The sequence below is a fragment of the Oncorhynchus nerka genome, linkage group LG15 (genome assembly GCF_034236695.1).
Source record: "Oncorhynchus nerka isolate Pitt River linkage group LG15, Oner_Uvic_2.0, whole genome shotgun sequence".
Lineage (NCBI taxonomy): Eukaryota > Metazoa > Chordata > Actinopteri > Salmoniformes > Salmonidae > Oncorhynchus > Oncorhynchus nerka.
Window position 1 is genome coordinate 74,519,025 of NC_088410.1, and position 18,887 is coordinate 74,537,911.

General features: G+C 44.4%; 1 protein-coding gene across 6 annotated transcripts in view; it reads left to right on the forward strand.

Moving 5' to 3' along the window:
- LOC115143298 (polyhomeotic-like protein 2) overlaps nt 1–18,655 on the forward strand; it is a 44,646-nt gene extending 25,991 nt beyond the window's left edge. For 4 of the 6 annotated variants that reach the window (XM_029683547.2, XM_029683548.2, XM_029683549.2 and 1 more), the window contains exons 6-15: nt 1,546–1,698; nt 1,973–2,255; nt 7,342–7,697; nt 7,875–8,067; nt 11,373–11,578; nt 12,078–12,210; nt 12,340–12,460; nt 12,592–12,712; nt 12,815–13,118; nt 17,165–18,655. In XM_029683547.2, coding sequence (XP_029539407.1) covers nt 1,546–1,698; nt 1,973–2,255; nt 7,342–7,697; nt 7,875–8,067; nt 11,373–11,578; nt 12,078–12,210; nt 12,340–12,460; nt 12,592–12,712; nt 12,815–13,118; nt 17,165–17,319 — 2,025 coding nt within the window. In that variant the 3' untranslated portion in view covers nt 17,320–18,655. The remainder of the gene's footprint in view (nt 1–1,545; nt 1,699–1,972; nt 2,256–7,341; nt 7,698–7,874; nt 8,068–11,372; nt 11,579–12,077; nt 12,211–12,339; nt 12,461–12,591; nt 12,713–12,814; nt 13,119–17,164) is intronic. The other 2 variants (XM_029683552.2, XM_065001897.1) reach the window with 1 other exon arrangement.
- Nucleotides 18,656–18,887: the final 232 nt, after the last annotated feature.

Sequence of the window (18,887 nt, forward strand, 5' to 3'; positions counted from 1 at the left end):
ATTCTTTTTCTGTGCCCAAACCCATAGAGGAATTGTCTACATATACAGTACCAGTCAAGTTTGGACACCTCCTCATTCAAAGGTTTTTCTTTATTTTTACTATGTTCTACATTGTAGAATAATAGTGAAGACATCAAAACTAGAAAATAACACATGGAATCGTGTAATAACACCCCAAAATTTTAACAAATCAAAATAGATTTGAGATTCTTTAAAGTAGCCACCCTTTGCCTTGATGACAGTTTTGCACACTCTTGGCATTCTCTCAACCAGCTTCATGAGGAATGCTTTTCCAACAGTCTTGAAGGAGTTCCCACATATGCTTGTTGGCTGCTTTTCCTTCACTCTGCGGTCCAACTCATCCCAAACCATCTCAGTTGGGTTGAGGTCGGGTGATTGTGGAGGCCAGGTCATCTGATGCAGCACTCCATTCCTCTCTTTCTTGGTCAAATAGCCATTACACAGACTGGAAGTGTTTTATGGGTCATTGTCCTGTGAAAAACAAATGATAGTCCCACTAAGCGCAAACCAGATGGGATGGTGTATCGCTGCATAATGCTGTGGTAGCCATGCTGGTTAAGTGTGTCTTAAATTCTAAATAAATCACACAGTGTCACCAGCAAAGCAACCCCACCACACCTCCTCCTCCATGCTCCATGGTGAGAACCATCATCCGTTCACCTAGTCTGCTTCTCACAAAGACACGGTGGTTGGAACCAAAAATCTCACATTTGGACTCATACTAAAGGACAGATTTCCACTGGTCTAATGTCCATTGCTTGTGTTTCTTGGCCCAAGCAAGTCACTTCTTATTATTGGTGTCCTTTAGTAGTGGTTTCTTTGCAGCAGTTCGACCATGAATGCCTGATTCACGCAGTCTCCTATGAACAGTTGATGTTGAATGTGTCTGTTACTTGAACTCTGTGATGCATTTATTTGGGCTGCAATCTGAGGTGCAGTTAACTTATCCTCTGCAGCAGAGGTAACTGTGTCTTCCTGTCATGAGAGCCAGTTTCATCATAGCACTTGATGGTTTTTGCGACTGCACTTGAAGAAACTTTCAAGGTTCTTGAAATGTTCCGCATTGACTAACCTTCATGTCTTAAAGTAATGATAGACTGTCGTTTCCCTTCGCTTATTTGAACTGTTCTTGACATTCTTTGGACTTTGTCTTTTAACAAATAGGGCTATTTTCTGTATACCACCCCTACCTTGTCACAACACAACTGATTGTCTCAAATTCATTAAGAAGGATAGAAAATCAACAATGAACTTTTAACAGGGCACACATGTTAATTGAAATGCATTCCTCATGAAGCTGGTTGAGAGAATGCCAAGAGTGCAAAGCTGTCATCAATGCAAAGGGTGGTTACTTTGAAGAATCTCACATTTGTTTAACACTTTTTTGGTTACTACATGATTTCATAGTTTTGATGTCTTTGCTATTATTCTGCAGTGTAGAAAATGGTAAAAGTAAAGAACATCCCAATGAGTAGGTGTGTCCAAACTTTTGACTGGTACTGTATGTTGGTGTGTGATTTTCAGGCACAGCAAAGCAACCTTGTGCAAGTAGCTAGGAGCCTAGGCCGTGCTGTTCCTTTGTCCCCCCAGCTCATCTTCACACCTACGGCCACAGTGACTGCAGTCCAGTCTGAGAGCTCCACGCAGTCCTCTGGACAACAGTCTGCCCCCTCACAGGTACCCTATTATTATCTCAACTATAGGCTAATACCATACACACAGTTGTTGTAGTAACTGCACTAGATGGCATGTAATATCAGCACAGTGAACCATAATTCATACAGGTGGATAGCAGATGCATTATGTTTACAGTTATGCTGTGATAACTAATTTAGTCTAAAAAAGTGCATTTCTCACTAATTCTGGAGACACTTGACTGTGGGGCACCCCACCTCTCTTGCCCAAGGCCATGTGTCATTGCCTCCAGCACCTGACCTCTGTGTCTTTTCAGGTCCAGAACCTGGCTATCCGTGGCCAGCAGGGGGCGACCATGTCCTCCTTTCAAACACACAACCTCCAGGCCCTCAGCCTAAAGCAGACCCCTGTCGCCATCCAGCCCTCTCCCCTGCTCAAAAACCCCAGCCAGGGGAGCTGGGGCTCTGGGGGGAAGGGCAGCTCATCCGACGTCCCCTTAGATGGGAGCAAGAAGGGGGAGAGCATTGTGACGGAGGTGTGCGCTATAAACATGAGTCGCAGCATCACAGCTTTGAGTGGCCAGCCTCTCAGCACTCCAGGTATGTATCAACCCAACGTTCGCTAGCTTCTACAGACACTGGCTTTCATATTATTTCATGAAGTTGACCCATTCCCCGCTTAGAGATTTAGGCAGGTTTGCTGAAATTATCTATTATCTTTTGTCCAGCATCACTAAATCCATTGGCTGTTGTGAGAAGGCATCATTTTGCTGAGCTCCTTGATGACACTGAATACACTGCCCCTGTGACTGTTTGTAGTAAGCTAGCTAGATGTCAAGTGGCTAGATGTCAAGATAAAGCTTATTCGTTACAGCAGAGACATTCAATCTCCCCCTGGATCGAGCTCCCTGTTGCCTAAATTGTTTTGTGCGTAAAAAAAAGAAATAACGCCCCTTGTGTGCACTCCCGGTAATACCATATACCCCAGTATGGTACAGAAATGGTATGAAAATCTGGATACCGCCCAACACCTACTCTGTGCCACAGATGCATCTTTTTAGACCACTTATTGTGTGACTGAAAGTCAGCAGTTGGGTGGTTTTGTCACAGAGAATGGCTGTGTATATGCCAGCAGTTGAACAGATTAACTCTGATTATGTGTATGTGTGTGAGAGAGTGCGTGTGCTTGTGAGAGTGCGTGTGTGTTGTGCCGTACGCCAGACTGGATGGATTAGCTGAGCGTGCGACTGCACAACTGTGTCTTTGTCTCGCTTTGTTTAAGTAATGGATTCTGATGAAACTAAAGGAAGGATGAATCTAAAAACCTGGCTACATACACTTATAAAAATTAACATGGGGAACAGACAGGTGTGCCCTGGAGATGTGAGAAGTATTCTGTCAGTTCACAGTGGATGAGACAAGGGGGAGATGGGGTAGCAGCCGTGGTGCCTGCCTGGTGGACTGGGGTTTAGGGTTGGATAAGAAGCTTCAATTTATAGAGCTGGGTGACATGGACAAAAATCCATAGCCTGAATTGATGTGATAAATAGAACGATAAGTTTATAACATTAATGTGCACCACATTTGTTTTAAATTATCCTTTAAACTGCTATTACAAGTTTGATGGTTGTAGCCATTAATTGTCCCATTAACGATCACCCATATTAGCAAACTTCACATTTCTCTAGTATGGGCTACTTATTGGAATGAAGGATACCCCTACGATAAGTCCCTGCTCTACCATCTTATTCTATATGCACTGGCATCAACTGGGTCATTCATTATATATGTTGGTTCTTCAATGGACTCTAAGGTATCAGCATGCCTCAGTTTGGCTAGCCGAAGTCGGCTAGTCGAACCGAACGAGTGTGATCACATACCCCCTTAAAAAATCCTTTGCTTGAAAAATGAGGGGAAAAGTGTCAATAGTACTTTTTGTCCCTTTTGAGACACCGTAGCCAGTATACACTTCCTAAAAAATTGTCTGAATTAATCTATGATAACGCAATGAATTTACGTTTTTGCTGAGGAGATCTTAGTCCCACAATTTTACATCTAACTTAAGATGCTTGGTGCAGTATTTCTCAATTAAAAAAATGTGCATGAAAACAAGTGGTCTCTTTGTTGAATGACAACAAAGACGATTGAAGAATCCCTACTGTTGACCAATCACCGACGACGGGGCTTAGACTTCGGCTCCGAATTTCGGCTTGCCTCCAGAAAGATGTGTGTGCCTGAACAGCCGAAGGAAAAAGACCAAAACGTCACAAAATGTTGTCGTAACATGCACAAACTTTTCCAAACTATTGCGGTTCTGAAGCATGCGGGCACCTTTATTCTGTTAGGCAACAGAATTTTGTAATTTTGAAGAAGGAAATACTTCAATGAAACACAACTCCAATCTACCCCTCAATAATAATAATATTAGGCTACATAACAAATGTCTAAAGCAGTTTTACTTTCAACATGCTGTGAGAGAACACAGCATAGGAATAGGCCTAGTTTGTGTTGCCGTCTATTTTAGGACCGAGTAGTAATTGAGCCATCGGAGAGAAGAAGAGAGCAGATCTTGTGGGAGCAGCAGTGTGTCTGCTATTCCTACCACAGACAGGAGCTCGTTTTCCCTTGAATAGGGATTGGCTGGAAGCAGCTGTTCTGTTCATTGTGTACTTTAGTCTTTTCATCACCTCCTCCTTGGCAGACAAGTCTTCCCAGCACCCTACTACACCCACAGAACAGCACCGCATCAAACCCCACAAAGACTACCTTCCAGACTAACAGTCTAGTTCTATGCCCCTGCTAACTGCACTGTGGTTTTCATTTTTTTCAACAAACAAATCCGGCCCTGGTGTCAAGTCTTCTCTTCAGTTGTCTTTGTGATTTGAAGCATAGCTTTAAGTTGGTTTTTAGCTAAGCATCTGTTTATGTGTTTGGACTGAGTGTAGTACACCTGAAAGGATCTCCCCATTCTCTGTTAATTCACCAAGCCCTTGAGTGCTTCCATGTACCCATACATAGTATCTCCATTACTTACTCATTTTAACAAGCACTTAAAACACAATTAGTATAGATATGTTTGACATGTACACAGATTATTAGGTACCTCACCCTGTTCATAAAAATGGTTTCGGTCCTACAGACAGTGAATCATGTGGCCGTGGTTTGCTATATAAAGTAGGCAGACAAGCATCGAGGCATTCAGTTACTGTTCAATTGAACGTTAGAATGGGGAAAACTGACCTAAGCGACTGAGCGTGGTATGATCTTCGGTGCTAGGCGCGCCGGTTACAGTATCTCAGAAAGGTCTGGCCTCCTGGGCTTTTCGAGCATGATGGTGTCTAGGGTTTCCCGAGAATAGTGCGACAAATTAAAAGAACATCCAATCAGCTGCAGTCCTGTGGGCGAAAACAGCTCGTCAAAGGAGAATGGCAAGAATTGTGCAAGCAAACAGGCAGGCCACAAACAGGCAAATTACAACAGCGGTGTGCAGAATGGCATCTCGGAGCGCACAACTCGTCGGTCCTTGTCACGGATGGGCTATTGCAGCAGACGACCACACCTGTTTCCACTTCTATCAGCTAAAAACAAGAAGAAGCAACAGATCACTAACACTGGACAATTGAGGAGTGGAAAAACATTGCCTGGGCCGACGAATCCCGGTTCCTGTTGTGTCATGCTGATGGCAGTCAGGATTCGGCATAAGCAGCATGAGTCCATGGCCCCATCCTGCCTGGTGTCAACGGTGGTGGTGTAATGGTGTGGGGAATGTTTTCCTGGCACACGTTAGGTCTCTTGATACCAATTGAGCAACGCCACAGCATATCTGAACATTGTTGCTGACCAGGTGCATCCCTTCATGGCAACAGGTTGGTCCGACACGGTACTAGACAGGTGTACCTAATAAGCTGGCCAATGAGTAGTTTTTCTCAAGCTGTGTTAAGATGTATGTAAAGTGATTTACACTGATGTGTGGGTGAGGTTTCTAAACTAAAGCAGCAGCAGTCGATTGCAGAAACTCAGGGATTTTCCAAGATCTGCTGTTGAAACATTTCCTCTAGACATCCTGAAACAACACACAGGCATGGGGGAGTGGTAGCGTAGTGGGGCCATAGAGGGGGGTCCGGACTGAGTCATTCCACTCCTTAATCCCAAGGCCTTGAGGGAGAAATGCATTTCAATGAATCCCCCTTTCTCTCCTTCCAAGACATTTCTCTGTTACTCATTAAAATGCTAGAAAAAGCTGTCAAGCAGGACTCTGAGTTCTGTTTCTTGTATCCGGTGAGCACCGGTTGAGAAATACACTCATCTGTTCACACAAGGGCTAGCTAGGTCTATTTGCTGAATTGATAGTCATTATTATACAACCTCTGTTTTCTATTTATCCTTAATGAGGGCTGGGTGGTAGGTGCTATCATGTAATGTAACACTTTACTGTGTTATCATGTAATGTAACACTTTACTGTGTTATCATGTAATTGAGAGTATCCGTCCAGGGCTTTTATCATAATACTTTCTGGAAGATGTCGGTCTTTACCCTGTACTTAGTGAAACCATAGCTAACCACATGCTGTGGTTTACATAGAGTTTTGCCGTGTGAAAATCAAACACTTTCCAGCAGATCCTGTGGTATAAATAACTAATGACATGCAATTCTGCCGGATGGAAACGTCTCTATTTTCACAGCAGGGTAGAGACTGTGGTTACAGAGAAACATTCAGACCAGATGGAGCCTATCCCACACAAAATATACAGATAAGGGGTGGGACCCTTATATATTTGGCATCAATCCATAATCAAAAGAGATGCACAAAGGTTAATGTTAGACACCTTTAGTTTACTCAAATCATGAAGCTACTGTAAGACCATAAGGCTTACTCCTGAGACAAACAGCTTAACAGCTCCTAGGAGAGATGATGCATTACAACCCTTTCTCTATATTTCAGTAATGATGAGGGCCAGATCCAACCTCATTGTTTCCTAGGGAAAATTGCTTGGGAAACTGAAGGTTTGGGGGATTGATTCACAGATGACTATATACAGCATGTCATAGATTATTGGCTTCTTATTACCCTCTTGCTTTCTTCCTGCATCTGTCTGGCCCGGGGTGGCAGGTAGCCTAGCAGTTAAGAGCGTTGAGCCTGTAACTGAAATGTCACAGGTTTGAATCCCCGAGCCGCCTAGGTGAAAAATGTCTATGTCTCCTTGGCAAGGCACTTAACCCTAATTGCTCCTTTAAATCGCTCTGGATAAGAGCGTCTGCTAAACATTTTTTATTTTATTATATTGCCCTGTTGCTTTCCTCCTGCACATGTCTGGCCCGGGGCTACTCTGTTGGTGTGTAGAGCACTTTTCACTAAATGACAGTATTTGATTGGTTCTGGGAAGATATGGGTCCTGGTTGTAATTTTGTCAGCAAAAACCCTGTCAGTTGATGATAGACCCTTTGGAGACATTAGTGAGTAATGTCTGGTCAAAACCTTGACAACGGTTTAGGGCAAGTCTGTCTTGTGCTCTTTGATGTTACATTTTGCCAACAGTAGGTGTACTACTGGCAAAGGAGAGTAAAGAAACAAAACATTATTCCAATCTTCAATTGTTTTTTGAGTTAGGTAGAATCCATTTTCCTTTTGTGTACAGACTTAACTGTCAGATTTTTATGTATCCTATTTCTCGATTTCTGTTCCAGCATACACCCAGATACACCCTTCCCACTCCCTGGTCCAGCAGCATAAGCAACAGCAGTTTGTGATCCAGCAGACCCATGCTTCCCAGAGGACCCAGGGACAGCTACTGCAGACTGCCTCCATCCAACCCCACCTGCAGACTCCCCCCCTGGTCCCCCAGTCCCCCAGCCAGGCAGGCCCTGTCCCTGTGCTGCCCAAGCCTGCCTCTCTCCACCAGCCCTCTACACCCAGCCAGCAGGCAACCATCTTCCACTCCACCATCAGCCCACATGCTCTCCACTCCAGCCTGAGCCAGACCAAAGCCCAGCCAGTGCAACTCACAGCCATCAACCTCCAGATACAACCAGGGCTCTCACAGGTGAGTACACAGCAGTAACAACAAGAAGTATGGAAATGGAAGAGGATCACTCTCTCACAATATACAATGAATCAGTAAACAAAATACTATATATCAGTCATTTCTAATCAATAGTCAAATATTGTGTTTCACTAAACTCTTTCTCCCTTCTCTCTCTATTCTATTACGGGCTCCCAGGCTTCCCGATTGGCCCAGGACAGTAAAGGACAGGAGAAGCCAAAGTCATTGGTGGTCAGGGAGCTCTGCCCAACTCCCAGTGTAGAGCAGCAGCCCACCCCATTTACCCCCTCTGCCCCGTCTCCACCACAAGCCACCAAGCCAGCAGAGCAGCCCAAGACTGACCCAGTTATGCCCATCAGCCAACCACAAGGTAACAGGACTTTTGGTTTTAATAAGTTAACAAGTTTTTATCACCCACTTTCTTAGTTATGTTGCCTAGAGGCAGGACTGTAACTAGGGGTCTATTGTTGTCATATCATATTTGCAACCAATTACAACCTTGGAGAATCAGACCAAAGATCAGTCGCTCTGCTATGTACTGCTCTCCAGGTGTGGAGGCAGATCTGTTGTCTTATTATTTATTGTAAGCTGTGCTCGTCGTTTTGAGTCAGGGTGAACAATTTTTTCTGATTATCCCCAATGGGACCATTGAGGAGAAGTGAACAGTGTTCCAGTCAAGGAAAGTTAAATGATAGATGTGTCAAATTATCGTGGTCAGGAAAATGTGTGTATCTATCTTTCACTCAAATGGAAAATAATCTGTGTTTTATGATGGTAGTCTTACACTCGCACACTAAGGCCCATTCAAAATGCTGAACATGCAGATTATATTAAGAGCTTTCATTTTTATTGCTACTTTTCTTGTAAAAATGAAAAATGTAAACCCACAAGGCTCCTTTTTTATGCTTGGGTGTGAATGCATAGTTGAGGTGCTCCACTTGTTCAAAATAAACATACAGTTATCTTTGATGTCTAAAAATAGAGTGTTAGGCCTGCAAGACCACTGGCTGTCTGCTTGGAACAGATTGCAACACATTCAGAGCCTGCTGAGTGGTTGAACATATCCCAAAGTTACAGAATAGCCAACTGCTCCTGGTATTTATTGTGCATCTTTCGACAGACATACCAAGAAATGTGCAGTATAGTATGTTGCCATATAAAGAGAAATGGTTTGCAAGAATTGTCTGCAACATTGGGCCACAGGACCTACATTTGTATAAAGTGGTTCCTGTATGCCAGTAGTTATTCAGATAGATTTGAATAGATCTGTGAATTTTCAGGGCTAAGATTATAGATGTGAGAAGAACCAGAAATGTATATGTCAACATAAGTGAAGTGTTTTTATTTTAATGTGTGGAAAATGAATAGTAAACTCAAGAAAAGAAAAAAAGAAACGTCCTCTCACTGTCAACTGCGTTTATTTTCAGCAAACTTAACACGTGTAAATATTTGTATGAACATAACCAAATTCAACAACTGAGACATATACTGAACAAGTTCCACAGACATGTGACTAACAGAAATGGAATAATGTGTCCCTGAACAAAGAGGGGGTCAAAATCAAAAGTAACAGTTAGTATCTGGTGTGGCCACCAGCGGCATTAAGTACTGCAGTGCATCTCCTCCTCATGGACTGCACCAGATTTCCCCGTTCTTGCTGTGAGATGTTACCCCACTCTTCCTGCAAGTTCCCAGAAATTTCTGGGGGGGAATGACCCCAGTCCTCACCCTCCGATCCAACAGGTCCCAGACATGCTCAATGGGATTGAGATCCGGGCTCTTCGCTGGCCATGGTGGAACACTGACATTCCTGTCTTGCAGGAAATTAAACACAGAACGAGCAGTATGGCTGGTGGCATTGTCATGCTGGAGGGTCATGTCAGGATGAGCCTGCAGGAAGGGTACCACATGAGGGAGGAGGATGTCTTCTCTGTAACGTACTGCGTTGAGATTGCCTGCAATGACAACAAGCTCAGTTCGATGATGCTGTGACACACCGCCCCAGACCATGACGGACCCTCCACCTCCAAAACGATCCCGCTCCAGAGTACAGGCCTCGGTGTAACGCTCATTTCTTCGACGATAAACGCGAATTCGACCATCACGCCTGGTGAGACAAAACCGCGACTCGTCAGTGAAGAGCACTTTTTGCCAGTCTGTCTGGTCCAGCGACGCTGGGTTTGTGCCCATAGGCGACGTTGTTGCCAGTGATGTCTAGTGAGGACCTGCCTTACAACAGGCCTACAAGCCCTCAGTTCAGCCTCTCTCGACCTATTGTGGCCATCTGGGCACTGATGGAGGGATTGTGCGTTCCTGGTTTAACTCGGGCAGTTGTTGTTGCCATTCTGTACCTGTCCCGCAGGTGTGATGTTCAGATGTACCGCTCCTGTGCAGGTGTTGTTACACGTGGTCTGCCACTACGAGGGCGATCAGCTGTCCGCCCTGTCTCCCTGTAGTGCTGTCTTAGGCGTTTCACAGTACAGACATTGAAATGTATTGCCCTGGCCACATCTGCAGTCCTCAAGCATCCTTGCAGGATGCCTAAGCCACCTTCACACAGATGAGCAGGGACCCTGGGCATCTTTCTTTTGGTGTTTTTTTTAGTCAGTGGAAAGGCCTCTTTGGTGTACTAAGTTTTTATAACTGTGACCTTAATTGCCTACGTTAGTGTCTTAAGGACCATTCCACAGGTGCATGTTCATTAATTGTTTATGGTTCATTGAACAAGCAAGGGAAACAGTATTTAACCCCTTTACAGTTAAGATCTGTGAAGTTATTTGTATTTTTACAAATTATCTCTGAAAGACAGGGTCCTGAAAAAGGGTCGTTTCTTTTTTTTGCTGAGTATATATGAGCAGAGTACCTATCTATGGAGAGAGAAAAAAAGGGCGGTACCTTATTCAAGTATTTCATTCTTCAGCTCTGCCTGCCTCTCACAATTCGAGCAGGGCTGGGTCGAGCGAGCGTCTCCGCTCTGTCTTGCCTGCTTTGTACAGTTGACTGGATTCTCGCTTTCAATGAGAGAGAGGCAGGCGACAGCGCGTTTTTGTATTGAATCGGATAAAAGCGCAAGTGAATCGGGCAGGAATACGTTTGGTGAGCGAGTTCTTGTTATTTCACTTTTGATATGGGACAGTTTAACTTTTGCAGTACTTTGAAAATGTGTATCATTGTTGCAAGTAGCTACCGAATCGTCTGCTGTTTTCATTCATAGCTAACTACTAACGTTACTCGTTTACCGTAGCCATACGTGTTTTTGCTTTGAAAATTGCAAACTAGTGGTCGACCCGTCAAAAATGAGAGATGCTTTGGACTCGAATTACTTTTGACAGCCGTTTGTTTTCTCTTCATATTTTGATATCGTGATCACTTATACATTAGTAACTATAATACGCGTCTAGTGAGTGGCATTACAAACGCTTGATATTCGAAGTGGACCCCTTTGCACATGATTTGGCAGGTGGATGATAGATACAGTATATGATGCAAATTTGCTTGAGTACTTAAACGACTGTACAGCAGAGAACGTTAACTACATACTCTGAATAAATATTTTAGCATAATTAAAGTGAAATTAATCAAATGAATCTACTATAAAAAATTGTGTACACATTTTGGCCACATAATTGAAAATTATGCAATGTGTTAACTACTGCTTTGTTTTGTCATTGGCAGGAGTCCCTACTACCAAGAGGTTGAATGCTGCACCTGAGACACCACCCCCAGCCATGACATCAGGAAATGAGAACGAGGCACCCGCTGTGACCGGCAGCACCCCCCAGAATGGAGAGAACAAGCCACCCCAGGCCATCGTCAAGCCCCAGGTCCTCACCCACGTCATTGAGGGCTTTGTCATCCAGGAGGGTGCTGAACCCTTCCCTGTAAGTGCCCTCTCCCATGGTACTCCTTAGCAGCTACCAGTAAGCAACATGTCACCATTTTGAGTGCATTCCCACAGGGGCATTTCCCTATTGGCAATAAAAACAAACCATACAACTGCACTTACCGTGCTAAGCAATGATAAAGGGCAATGCCTTTCTATTGGTTAACTTAGTAATGAATTCTAGTAGCCTACTGTAGTTCCAAAGCAGTGTATACAGAGATGTCTGTGAAAGAAGGCACACAAATGTTAAGACCACCTTCCCAGTGTTATCATTCTGAGCAAAATGTTGATACACACACTTAAGTGACTCTGTTGGTGCCTGTTTTACTTATCGATTAAAGATGGCATCCTAGTGGATGTTTGCTGCACAAGTCTTTTCTCAGGGCTTTATTATAGCTTATGGACACTGCATGGTAAGTTTGCCATTGTAGTATTACTGTATTACTGTCATAGCTTGGAAAGAGTAGCATTCATGTGTCACCCTCTGTCTTAACCAGATTGAGCGGTTGCCTGTAATGATGGACAGCCCAAAGAAGCTGCATGAGCAGCTCTCCTCTGACCCAGACAAGACCCCTGTTAGTAACCCCACCAACACCACAGACTCTGAGACAGAGGAGCTGACCCCTCAAGGTAAGGGAGAGCATGGCTGGAGTGATTAAAGGCATGTTATTTGACTATAAACCCCATAATGGACTTTCTAAATACTAACAATTCAGCTGTAAGAGATGTTGTTGTTTGACTATTTTGATTTGCACACAGAATTAAAAGACCAAGAGGATTCAGATGCCCCCAAACTGAGATGTGAATTCTGTGGCTGGGTGGACTTTGCCTACAAATTCAAGGGGTCAAAACGGTTCTGTTCCATGGTGTGTGCGAAAAGGTAAGTCACATTTGATGGGCCATTTTCTATGCTTTGACTGGGTTATATACCTCAGGGTCAGAGCTTCTCAGTAGTGTTGTCTTGGGATGGTAGTGGCCATAACAGCTATTATCGTTGTTGTGGTGGAATAGGTATAATGTTGGATGCACTAAGCGGATAGGCCTCTTCCGTCCAGAGAGGAGCAAAGCATCCAACCGCTGGCGCAGAAGGTCACACAACAGCTGCCGCCAGAGTGTCGAACCTAAGAAGCAGGTAGGATCCTCTCCTACTTCTCCACTGACAGGACAGCTTTCCTGTGAATTAACATGCTCCCCTCAGTTACATCAGGGCTGACTCATGGGTTTTATGTTACAGAAGCTTTCCCCTACACCTCAGCAGACTCAGGGAGGTTCAGTGTCCTCCCCGCTCCCCTCCCAACCCAGCCAGGAGGAGTCCAGCCCCTGCTCAGACATGTCCAGCTATGAGGAGCCTCCGTCACCCCTGTCAGGAGCCAGCTCAGGTCCCACAGCACCCCAGGCGTCACACCAGGCAGGGAGAGGCTCAGACCAAGAGGCCCCCCGAGGCAGAGAGCTGCCACTCCTCACTCAGCACTTCCTGCCCAACGACTCCACCAAGTGGAATGTAGAAGAAGTCTACGAGTTTATCCACTCCCTTCCAGGTCAGTCTCATACAAACACTACATGACCAAATGTATTTGGACACCTGCTCGTTGAACATCATTCTAAAATCATGGGCATTAATATGGAGTTGGACCCCCCCCCCCCCCACACACACACAGACTCTGATGCTATAATAGCCTCCACTCTTCTGGGAAGGATTTCCACTAGATATTGGAACATTGCTTTGAGGACTAGTGAGCCACGAGCATTAATGAGGTTGGGCACTGATGTTGGGCAATTAGGCTTGGCTTGCAGTCAGCTTTCCAATTCATCCCAAAGGTGTTCGACGGGGTTGAGGTCAGGGCTCTTTGCAGGCCAGTCAAGTTCTTCCACACCTATCTCGACCAACCATTTCTGTATGGACCTTGCTTTGTGCACGGAGGCATTGTCATGCTGAAACAGGAAAGGGCATTCCGCGAACTGTTGCCACAAAGTTGAAGCACAGAATCATCTAGATTGTCATTGTATGCTGTAGCGTTATTTCACTTCACTGGAACTAAGGGGCCTAGCCAGAATTATGAAAAACGGCCCTAAACCATTACTCCTCCTCCACCAAACTTTACAGTTGGCACTATGCATTGGGGCAGGTAACATTCTCCTGGCATCCACCTAACCCAGATGGTGAAGCATGATTCTTCACTCCATAGAATGTGTTTCCACTGCTCCAGTCCAGTGGTTGCGAGCGTTACACTACTCCAGCCGACGCTTGGCATTGCGCATGGTGATCTTAGGCTTGTGTGCTGCTAATTTTTGTCTTGTGTGCGGTTGCTCGGCCATGGAAACCCATTTTATGAAACTCCCGATGAACAGTTCTTCTGCTGATGTTGCTTTGAGGCAGTTTGAAACTCTGTAGTGAGTGTTGCTACGTTCTGTGAGCTTATGTGGCTTACCACTTTGTGGTAGCCATCGTTGCTTAAAGACGTTTCTACTTTACAATATCAACACTTACAGTTGACCGGTGCGGCTCTATCAGGGCAGAAATGTGATAAACTGACTTGTTGGAAACGTGGCATCCTATAACTGTGCCACGTTGCAAGTCATTGATCTCTTCAGTAAGGCCGATTTTGTCTATGGCAGTGGTTCTCAATCCTGGTCCTTGGGATCCAAAGGGGTGCACATTTTTGTTTTTGCCCTAGCACTACACACCTGACTCAAGACTCATCAAAAGCTGACTTTGATGACTATCATTTGAATCAGCTGTGTAGTGCTAAAAAAAACACAAATGCCTGAAACAAAAATGTGCAGCCCTTTGGGTCCACAGGGCCGGGGTTGAGAACCAGTGTCTATGGAGATTGCATGGCTGTGTACTCGATGTTTTACACCTGTCAGCAATGGGTGTGGCTGAAATAGCCGAATCCACTCATTTGAAGGGGTGTCTACATATACACCCACACACACACAAGTGTGTATATACACTGCTCAAAAAAATAAAGGGAACACTTAAACAACACAATGTAACTCCAAGTCAATCACACTTCTGTGAAATCAAGCTGTCCACTTAGGAAGCAACACTGATGGACAATAAATTTCACATGCTGTTGTGCAAATGGAATAGACAACAGGTGGCAATGATAGGCAATTAGCAAGACACCACCAATAAAGGAGTGGTTCTGCAGGTGGTGACCACAGACCACTTCTCAGTTCCTATGCTTCCTGGCTGATGTTTTGGTCACTTTTGAATGCTGGCGGTGCTTTCACTCTAGTGATAGCATGAGACGGAGTCTACAACCCACACAAGTGGCTGAGGTAGTGCAGCTCATCCAGGATGGAACATCAATGCGAGCTGTGGCAAGAAGGTTCGCTGTGTCTGTCAGCGTAGTGTCCAGAGCATGGAGGCGCTACCAGAAGACAGGCCAGTACATCAGGGGATGTGGAGGAGGGCAACAACCCAGCAGCAGGACCGCTACCTCCGCCTTTGTGCAAGGAGGAGCAGGAGGAGCACTGCCAGAGCACTGCAAAATGACCTCCAGCAGGGGGTGGGGGTTGTGCTTACAGCCCAACACCGTGCAGGACATTTGGCATTTGTCAGAGAACACCAAGATTGTCAAATTCGCCACTGGCGCCCTGTGCTCTTCACAGATGAAAGCAGGTTCACACTGAGCACATGTGACAGACGTGACAGAGTCTGGAAACACTGACTGTGGAGAACGTTCTGCTGCCTGCAACATCCTCCAGCATGACCGGTTTGGCGGTGGGTCAGTCATGGTGTGGGGTGGCATTTCTTTGGGGGGCCGCCCACCCTCCATGTGCTCGCCAGAGGTAGCCTGACTGCCATTAGACATTTACATTTAAGTCATTTAGCAGACGCTCTTATCCAGAGCGACTTACAAATTGGTGCATTCACCTTATGACATCCAGTGGAACAGTAGTGCATCTAAATCTTTTAAGGGGGGGGTGTGAGGGATTACTTTATCCTATCCTAGGTATTCCTTAAAGAGGTGGGGTTTCAGGTGTCTCCGGAAGGTGGTGATTGACTCCGCTGTCCTGGCGTCGTGAGGGAGTTTGTTCCACCATTGGGGGGCCAGAGCAGCGAACAGTTTTGACTGGGCTGAGCGGGAACTGTACTTCCTCAGTGGTAGGGAGGCGAGCAGGCCAGAGGTGGATGAACGCAGTGCCCTTGTTTGGGTGTAGGGCCTGATCAGAGCCTGGAGGTACTGAGGTGCCGTTCCCCTCACAGCTCCGTAGGCAAGCACCATGGTCTTGTAGCGGATGCGAGCTTCAACTGGAAGCCAGTGGAGAGAGCGGAGGAGCGGGGTGACGTGAGAGAACTTGGGAAGGTTGAACACCAGACGGGCTGCGGCGTTCTGGATGAGTTGTAGGGGTTTAATGGCACAGGCAGGGAGCCCAGCCAACAGCGAGTTGCAGTAATCCAGACGGGAGATGACAAGTGCCTGGATTAGGACCTGCGCCGCTTCCTGTGTGAGACAGGGTCGTACTCTGCGGATGTTGTAGAGCATGAACCTACAGGAACGGGCCACCGCCTTGATGTTAGTTGAGAACGACAGGTACCGAGATGAGATCCTCAGACACCTTGTGAGACCATATGCTGGTGCGGTTGGCCCTGGGTTCCTCCTAATGCAAGACAATGCTAGACTTCATGTGGCTGGAGTGTGTCAGCAGTTCCTGCAAGAGGAAGGCATTGATGCTATGGACTGGCCCGCCCGTTCCCCAGACCTGAATCCAATTGAGCACATCTGGGACATCATGTCTCGCTCCATCCACCAACGTTGCACCACAGACTGTCCAGGGGTCCAGGACTTCACCTCATCAGGAGCATGCCCGGGCGTTGAAGGGAGGTCATACACACTACTGAGCCTCATTTTGACTTATTTTAAGGACATTACATCAAAGTTGGATCAGCCTGTAGTGTGATTTTCCATTTTAATTTTGAGTGTGACTCCAAATCCAGACCTCCATGGGTTGATAAATTTGATTTCCATTGATAATTTTTGTGTGATTTTGTTGTCAGCACATTCAACTATGTAAAGAAAAAAGTATTTAATAAGAATATTTCATTCAGATCTAGGATGTGTTTAGTGTTCCCTCTATTTTTTTGAGCAGTGTATATTTGTGCATTTAGTTAGGCCTACACCATAACTACATTCTTCTGAAGGTATGTTGTAGTAGTGATAGTATGCTTATTTCCCCCCTGGGGATGAAAAAAGTTTATTCATTCATCTGTGGATTGTTTAAATGTAGACCGTGCTCATTAATTGTCTTTGAAATTAGATAGTCAAATTATTAGTCACATGCGCCAAATACAACAGGTGTAGACCTCAGGGGCTTGTAAATAAGCATTTCACTAACCAACAATGCAGTTTTAAAAAATATGAATAAGAAATAAAAGTAACAAGTAATTAAAGAGCAATATAAAATAACAATAACGAGACTCTATACCGGAGGGGTACCGGTACAGAGTCAATGTGCGGGGGCACCAGTTTGTTGAGGTAATATGTGCATGTAGGTAGAGTTATTAAAGTGACTGCATAGATAACACAGAGTAGCAGCATTATTTAACTGGTTCACTGTGGCTTTTTCTTCCTAGGCTGCCATGAGATAGCAGATGAATTCCGCTCGCAGGAGATAGATGGACAGGCCATGCTCCTACTGAAAGAGGACCACCTTATGAGTGCCATGAATATTAAACTGGGACCTGCACTTAAGATCTACGCACACATCAACATGCTCAAAGACTCTTAGCCATGATGGGTCGATATAGTGCTGGTTTGTTGTATGTCTGTGTATGGTGTGCATATGTCTGTGTATGGTGTGCATATGTCTGTGTATGGTGTGCATATGTCTGTGTATGGTGTGCATATGTCTGTGTATGGTGGGAAGGAGTCACACTCTGGGACAAGACAAAACATGTCGCCATCGCACTGATGACTACCTGACCTCTGCACTACCATCTTTCATCCCACCTTTGGATTGGCTACTTCACGGTACGTTTAGCCATGGCCTGCAAACAGACAACTGATCATCCCTTTGGCTGTCAAGAACAGTTTACAGTAAATTTAATGGACTGACTGCCTTAGAATACTGGCACTAATAGTGCTAAAAGCACTGCAAGGATACATTTGAGTCTGTTTGAAAAGAGAAATGTGGGTATATCTGAAATACTTCCTCCTGAGATATAATTGTGAATTGAATTATCATTGACTGCATATGTAGTATGTTTCTTTTGGTGCTGATCTGATGTTATTGACAGCCATACATGTACTTTGTGTGTCCTGGGACAAATGAAAGCTGTCGCCAGTCTGAGTCTTATCCAACAAATGCTAAGCTCTATTTTGTAATGATCACCAACTATACACATACATACACTGCATGGCCTTTGACTTTGCTCAGAGCAGTTTACGCTATGCTTTGAAACATTGATTTTGGTTTGTGATATTGATTTGGTTTTCATGTACAAAATTGTTATTTCCCTGTACATTGTACTGGTTTAGAAGACACACAACCTTTTTTCAAAATGTGATTTACCAAGACATCATGCCATACCTTATTTATTACTGGGTCAGATTTCAGAGATCTTCTATGACAGTATGTGTTGACCCTACCCTAGTGGTGAAAAGACCACTAGGAACTCACTTTTGACATTCACCATCATACCTCTTATTCCACTAGCACTTCAAATGATTGGTTCTGTTCTCTTTAGTTTTAATTAATACAACCAAAATGACTTGATTGGGTCTGAAATTAACAAGTTAGGTTTGTTTTGAGTTGTTGGGCTATTTTGCTCCTGAGAGACTTAGTTCTGTATGAGTCTAAAGCTGCCTGTATTTTTGCTTTTAAGTTATCCATAATTGTTATGAAAATCAAGTATTTAGAAATATGCAAACATGTAAATATCATGCCTTGAGGGAAGTGTCTTTTTAGTGTTTTTATAAAAATCTTGTTTACTTGTGCTTGTTATGTAATGAATGGTCGATTTGTTTTTAATGTTTTGTTTGAGAATACTCTGTCAAATGCCTGTATTTATCAAATAAATGATTTTGTTATGCAACATTTTTCAATGATAAATAATCTTAAACAAGTTATTTGTCTTTTTGTGTAAAAAGCTATGTTCTAGAGTTTGATATTATGGCAAGTTCAGTACAGTAGCAAGATCCTTTATGATTTGCAGTTCTTAACAGAACTCTGAAAGATCCTTCTTCCTTCCTGTATCTTAACTAATGTAATACATACTCATGTTAAGTACACATTGTAACATATACCGAAGAAAAATATAAACACAACAATTTAAAAGATTTTACTGAATTACAGTT